Source organism: Salmo salar, chromosome ssa11, assembly GCF_905237065.1.
Source record: "Salmo salar chromosome ssa11, Ssal_v3.1, whole genome shotgun sequence".
Lineage (NCBI taxonomy): Eukaryota > Metazoa > Chordata > Actinopteri > Salmoniformes > Salmonidae > Salmo > Salmo salar.
Window position 1 is genome coordinate 111,040,285 of NC_059452.1, and position 7,013 is coordinate 111,047,297.

Consider the following 7,013-nt stretch of genomic DNA (forward strand, 5'->3'; position numbering starts at 1 on the left):
GGTTGGTTTCCCTGCACTCAGTCCCTCCCAAGCTTCATTATGGCATCCCTCATGTCTCCTTTGTAACTAATGTTCCTATACTCTGAGTATAACAATGTTCAACGTTTACCCCAGGATCCAAGAGTGTGCAAAGCTGTCATCAAGGCAAAGGGCGGCTACTTTGAAGAATCTCAAATATAAAATATATTTTGATTTGTTTAACATTTCTTAATTTTGATGTCTTCATTATCATTCTACAAAGTAGAAAACAAAGGGAAAAACCCTGGAATGAGTAGGTTTGTCCAAACTTTTGACTGGTACTGTGTATCTGTTTTATTTCCTATCTTTTATTCATTCATACAGGTTCTCAGAAATTGAGTTTTTTTTCTGCTGTATGTTATATGTTGAAAATGAGATGTTATATTGTCTTTTTTCAGGATCACAGAGGCCTTTATCAAGGCGAACCCCCACATCCAGATTCAAGGTTCAGGGGGAAAGATGTTCACCATCTCCGCAGCAATAGACGACATGGAGGCCTACACTAAACTCACTGGTCCGTTCAACCCCATAGAAATATAAAGTGTACAATGGCTCTGGTCTGTTCTACTTACCCAGACAACCAGAGCTTTGAGAGTTTTATGCCAGGCGTCAAGGCTGTCCAAACAGGCTGGGTTTGCCATACCTGTTTTTTTTGTGTGGTACATTCCTGTCCATACAATTACTGCTGGGTTTGGTTTGCATGATTACCTCTCATCTTCCCACGCTCCTTATCACCTTGTCTCTCCCTCTCACCTGTCTCTCTCCCTTTCTCCTCCCTTCCCCTGTAGACAATATGTTTGAGCAGATTCTGTACTCGTCGTCCTCTAAGCTGGCTGAGGCCAGAGAGATCCTTCAAAACATCACCTGCAGACGCCTCTACAAGTGTGTGGGACAGACCCAGACTGAGGTGCGCGTGGAGGTTTCACAGGTGTGTGTGTGCGTGTGCGTGTGTGTGCGTGTGTTTGGAGAGAGGATATCCTTCCAGGGCTTACTAGCAGAGCTTTCTACGAGATTCATATTATGTGCCTCTCATCCTCGTCTTCTCTTCCCCCAGAAAAAGCTCCTGGAGTGGGCAGGCTGTGTGGCGAGGTCCAGGCCTCGGAATGACCTTAAACATGTTACTCTGCAGCCAGAGGACTTTGTTGTCCATGTGAGTGTCCAGTCTTTTCACCTCAATCAGGGAACTGATTGAATACATTTTACCATAGCCCCCCCGCCTTCTCTATAGGTAACCCTTTGTTACCAGTTGCTCTGTTGAAAATAGGTATCTCTTTGCATGTCCATCTCTACCCCCTATCTTTCTCTCCATCAGATCATCAACATGGACTGGGGTATGAAGGAGAAGAACCCCATCAACAACATGCGTTTCTACTGTAAGAACGACCCAACCAAAGCTTACCAGATCAGCAAGGACCAGGTCACTACTTCAATGCACTTACGTATACCTATTTTAGAATTATCCAATCATTTTTGGAGCTTGGAAACATGATATAAGGCAATTGTTGTTCCTGTAGGTGTCCAAGCTGCTGCCAGAAAGGTTTGCTGAGCAGCTTATCAGGGTCTACTGTAAGAAGACTGATGAGAGGACCATGGAGGCAGCTAAGAAGAACTTTGCCCAGTGGTGTATGGATATGAACTTCTCCAAACCTCAGGTCAGGAGGCCTCGCTCTTTCCTTTATATATCATTTTATCTCAAGCTTTTAGCGTTTTTTACATTGTGTGGGGAAGATGACAGTGCAAGGCCAAGCCAGCTAGCTATCACTATCTTACCTGCACCACACAGAGTATTTTTCCTATGTTTAAAATTGACACTGGTATCCCTGTGTGTTTGTGTTCACATTTGTTTAGGATGGAGATGTGATTACACCAGAGCTCACCTAGGACCAGGGGTTGGTGACCACCACCTCAAGAAAATGAGTCAGGCTTTCAGAAGAAGTCTCTTTACTCAGGGTTCTGTTCACTCTGATTCAGTTTTCCAGGGATTAGATCATGTAGTCTTTCTTTTATTTACTTTTGATGTTTTATTTCAAGCGTACATTTTAGGTTTGGTTATCTTAACGTTATGCTATTTCATGGTAAGAGAAGTGTAGGAGTATGTGAGTATACATACCTGTTCTCCCAGGCTATGCATGTTGACGTGCCACTATCACACATGGCTCTTTCAGATAGCCAAGCAACGACTTTTACATATTTATCCATCCTGGTGGAAGTTACTCTTTGGACAATCATGCTTTACCTTGTAATACTCCCAAAGCTGAATGGGAACTTATCCTTGGTGTTATATTGATCAACATGCAAACAAACAGGTAACCGTTGTTTGTGTTTCAGGGCATTGTCTTTCTTTTATGCATGGTTTCTACGCTGTTTTAGTTGTTATATACCCAGCTACCATAGTTAGCCTGGTCATGCATATCTACAGTATCTAGACTAAAGTAGGAGTTGGCTAAGCACATACAGATCAAAGATCAGGGTACAATGTAGCTTAATTATCTTCCGAAAAGACACCACTTTAACTGACAAACAATGTTAAGTTATCATATTATCTTTGTTTTCATCCATGTACCCTACTGAGGCAAGCAGCTATCTGTCTAGTGTTTGGTATCATTTGGGAGTCTCGTTATCTTCATTTAAGCAACATGAACACAATGATTACCCTAAAGTCTGCCTCGATGAGCCCACAGCTGTTGATCAGACAGACATGTTTGTTGATTTAAGTTATGCACTTTGTTTTAAATAAATAATATAATTTTGAATGAAAGACTAATGAGGTGGAGAGTCTCACTTTTTGAAGGGTTTTGTAATACAGAATGTAACCGGCCACATCTGCGAAATACAACCCTCTTCTCTGCCTGGCTATCTGAGTTCTGTTTCCTTAGAACTTTGTGTAGAAGACAGCTCTAGCATCCTGAATCCTCAATTTAACCATTATAGGGGTGAACAGAAAACAAATCTCGGTTAACCCAGAACAAAAATCTTGCGTTATTTGATCAGCTGCGTGATTTAGTTCTGGGTCCATACCTATTAGAAATTGGGAGTTCCGGTTTGCGAAGTCTCCACCTCACAAAAGGAAACTCTCAGCCGTAAACCAGATGTAACCTGGATATAGACGTTCCATAAATCGGCATGCGAAAGTGAGTAGATTACCTTGAAAACAATGGTCAGGCATCTTGGACGCAGTTTCCAGTTATTATTCCTCAGTGGAATTACTGCTGCTCCTTATACCAGAGACGGAAGAGGAAGCTGAGACATCCGACTCAATGTTTTCTGATCGGGGCGGGGCCACTCTGGTCTGCTTATTGCCCCTGACCCGCAGAGGTATCCCTGTGTGCTAACACTTACACAGACCGAGACCTTGGGGGGGGGGTCTATGGTAAACGGCTTGAGTCGTTCATCTTAGGTTATACTATGCATTCCATCCCGTTGTGAGAGGGTCAGTGCTGTCTGGGTTCCTTGGGACATTCCTACCCTAAACCTTAACCTGTTAGGGCTAGGGGGCAGCATTGACACGGCTGGATAAAAACATACCCGATTTAATCTGGTTACCACTCCTACTCAGTAACTAGAATATGCATATACTTATTACATATGGATAGAAAACACCCTAAATTTTCTAAAACTGTTTGAATGGTGTCTGTGAGTATAACAGAACTCAAATGGCAGGTCAAAACCTGAGAGATTCCTTTACAGGAAGTGGCCTGTCTGACCATTTCTGGAACTTCTTTGCCATCTCTATCATTTACTAAGGATCTCTGCTCTAACGTGACACTTCCCACGTCTTCCATAGGCTCTCAGAGCCCGGGAAAAAAGAGAATGTCGTCATTCCAGCCCCAGGCTGAAACACATTATCGCCTTTCTCAAGTGGCCCATCAAGAGACACTAGCTTATGCGCGTGACCCCGACCGCCCCGCCTTTGGGATTTTTTTCCTCTGTTTGCCGAAAAGGAGATTCCCTGTCGGAATATTATCGCTTTTCTACGAGAAAAATGACGTAAAAATTGATTTTAAACAGCGGTTGACATGCTTCGACGTACGGCAATGGAATACTTTGAATTTTATTGTCAGGAATTGCGTCAAGCGCGCGACACTTCTTTACTATTTCGGATAGTGTCTGGAACGCACGAACAAAACGCCGCTATTCGGATATAACGATGGATTATTTTGGACCAAACCAACATTTGTTATTGAAGTAGACGTCCTGGGTGTGCATTCTGACGAAGACAACAAAAGGTAATGACATTTTTATAATAGTAAATATGATTATGGTGAGTGCTAAACTTGCCGGGTGTCTAAATAAGCGAGCCCGTGATGCCTGGGCTATGTACTTAGAATATTGCAAAATGTGCTTTCACCAAAAAGCTATTTTAAAATCGGACATATCGAGTGCATAGAGGAGGTCTGTATCTATAATTCTTAAAATAATTGTTATGCTTTTTGTGAACGTTTATCGTGAGTAATTTAGTAAAATGTTAGCGAATTCCCCGTAAGTTTGCGGGGGTATGCTAGTTCTGAACGTCACATGCTAATGTAAAAAGCTGGTTTTTGATATAAATATGAACTTGATTGAACAAAACATGCATGTATTGTATAACATAATGTCCTAGGGTTGTCATCTGATGAAGATCATCAAAGGTGAGTGCTGCATTTAGCTGTCTTCTGGGTTTTGGTGACATTATATGCTGGCTTGAAAAATGGGTGTCTGATTATTTCTGGCTTGGTACTCTGCTGACATAATCTAATGTTTTGCTTTCGTTGTAAAGCCTTTTTGAAATCGGACAGTGTGGTTAGATTAACGAGAGTCTTATCTTTAAATGGCTGTAAAATAGTCATATGTTTGAGAAATTGAAGTAATAGGATTTTGAAGATTTTGAAAATCGCGCCACAGGCTGGCAGTGGCTGTTACGTAGGTGGGACGAATTCGTCCCGCCGGTCCCATAGAGGTTAACCCCTAACCTTAACCCTTACCTTAACAATGCTGCTCGCTCAATAGGCCTATTTGGAAGTTGATAACTTGGTAGCCTACAGACAGAATAATCTTCTCTTTTCAGCAGGATCCATTTGCTTTCCAACCTGCAATTGTATTTGAAATATTGCGAAAGCCCTGTTGTAGCTGCATCACTGACAGATTTGCCACATGTTCCCAACTTGTAGGCATGCCTTGTGATTGGGCTACACACAATCCACAGCTATTTTTTTAAATAAGCTATTGATCCTCTCTGGCTAAATTACAGGCCTACTCCTGGTGTAGTAATCTGAATGATTTCATTTCTTTCTGAACAGACAGAAGTAATCTATCACTTAGGCAAATGTATTTTAATGTATCGGGTGCTGCACCAACTCAAGCACCCTTCCTGCGGGGCTATGATTCTATAAGGAAATAAATGATTAAGTGCAACTGCTGGAGAGATAAGAGTTGCAGGCTCGTTTCTATCAGAGCAGAGAGAGAGAGGGAGATTATAGAAACTGAATCTCCTAGTTCTCCCACCACAGCAATGGCCACTCGTTGGTCTATATAAAGTTGTGGCCAAAACTTTTGAGAATGACATAAATATAAATTTTCATAAAGTCTGCTGCCTCAGTTTGTATGATGGCAATTTGCATGTACTCTAGAATGTTATGAAGAGTGATCAGATGAATTGCAATTAATTGCAAAGTCCCTCTTTGCCATGCAAATGAACTGAATTCCCCCCAAAATTCCACTGCATTTCAGCCCTGCCACAAAAGGACCAGCTGACATCATGTCAGTGATGCTCTCGTTAACACAGGTGTGAGTGTTGACGAGGACAAGGCTGGAGATCACTCTCTCATGCTGATTGAGTTTGAATAACAGACTGGAAGCTTCAAAAGGAGGCTGGTGCTTGGAATCATTGTTCTTCCTTTGTCAACTAGGGTTAACTGCAAGGAAACACGTGCCGTCATCATTGCTTTGCACAAAAAGGGCTTCACAGGCAAGGATATTGTTGCCAGTAAGATTGCACCTAAATCAACCATTTATCGGATCATCAAGAACTTCAAGGAGAGCGGTTCAATTGTTGTGAAGAAGGCGAAGGGCAGCAAAGAACCACTTCTCTCATGGAAAAACATCAGGGACAGACTGATATTCTGCAAAAGGTACAGGGATTGGACTGCTGAGAACTGAGGTAAAGTCATTTTCTCTGATGAATCTCCTTTCCGATTGTTTGGGGCATCCGGAAAAAAGCTTGTCTGGAGAAGACAAGGTGAGCGCTACCATCAGTCCTGTGTCATGCCAACAGTAAAGCATCCTGAGACCATTCATGTGTGGGGTTGTTTCTCAGCCAAGGGAGTGGGCTCACTCACAATTTTTCCTAAGAACACAGCCATGAATAAAGAATGATACCAACACATCCTCCGAGAGCAACTTCTCCCAACCATCCAGGAACAGTTTGGTGACGAACAATGCCTTTTCCAGCATGATGGAGCACCTTGCCATAAGGCATAAGTGATAACTAAGTGTCTCGGAGAACAAAACATCGATATTTTGGGTCCATGGCACGGAAACTCCCCAGACCTTAATCCCATTGAGAACTTGTGGTCAATGCTCAAGAGGCAAATCCTGGCAAATGGTTTCCGGAACGAATCAGTCCAAAACTGAGAGGTGCTGGATCCTGTGCTGGCAGGATCCTGTGCTGCTGGATCCTGTGCTGCTGGATCCTGTGCTGCTGGATCCTGTGCTGCTGGATCCTGTGCTGCTGGATCCTGTGCTGACAAGATCCTGTGCTGACAAGATCCTGTGCTGACAAGATCCTGTGCTGACAAGATCCTGTGCTGCTGGATCCTGTGCTGCTGGATCCTCAGTGCTGGCAGGATCCCAGCAAAAATGAAGCACTGCTATCGGCTGCCTAGGCTAGTTCACCCCATGGTGAAACTAGCACTCCTATAGATCTGAAATAATTGGATGGTGAAACTTGCACTCCTGTAGATCTGAAATAATTGGATGGTGAAACTTGCACTCCTATAGATCTAAAATAATTGGATGGT

General features: G+C 42.9%; 1 protein-coding gene across 2 annotated transcripts; it reads left to right on the plus strand.

Annotated features, from left to right (window-relative positions):
- Positions 1–252: 252 nt before the first annotated feature.
- Positions 253–2,782, plus strand: LOC123725222 (deoxynucleoside triphosphate triphosphohydrolase SAMHD1). 2 transcript variants are annotated; one of them, XM_045690333.1, is made up of 7 exons: positions 253–275; positions 417–532; positions 807–946; positions 1,073–1,168; positions 1,331–1,435; positions 1,533–1,670; positions 1,867–2,782. In XM_045690333.1, exons 1-7 carry the CDS (start codon positions 268–270, stop codon positions 1,897–1,899), a joined length of 636 nt encoding a protein of 211 aa, XP_045546289.1. In that variant the 5' UTR covers positions 253–267; the 3' UTR covers positions 1,900–2,782. The 2 variants fall into 2 exon arrangements, with proteins under 2 accessions (XP_045546289.1, XP_045546290.1); XM_045690334.1 differs by having other exon boundaries at positions 807–925.
- The last annotated feature ends 4,231 nt before the right edge of the window (positions 2,783–7,013 follow it).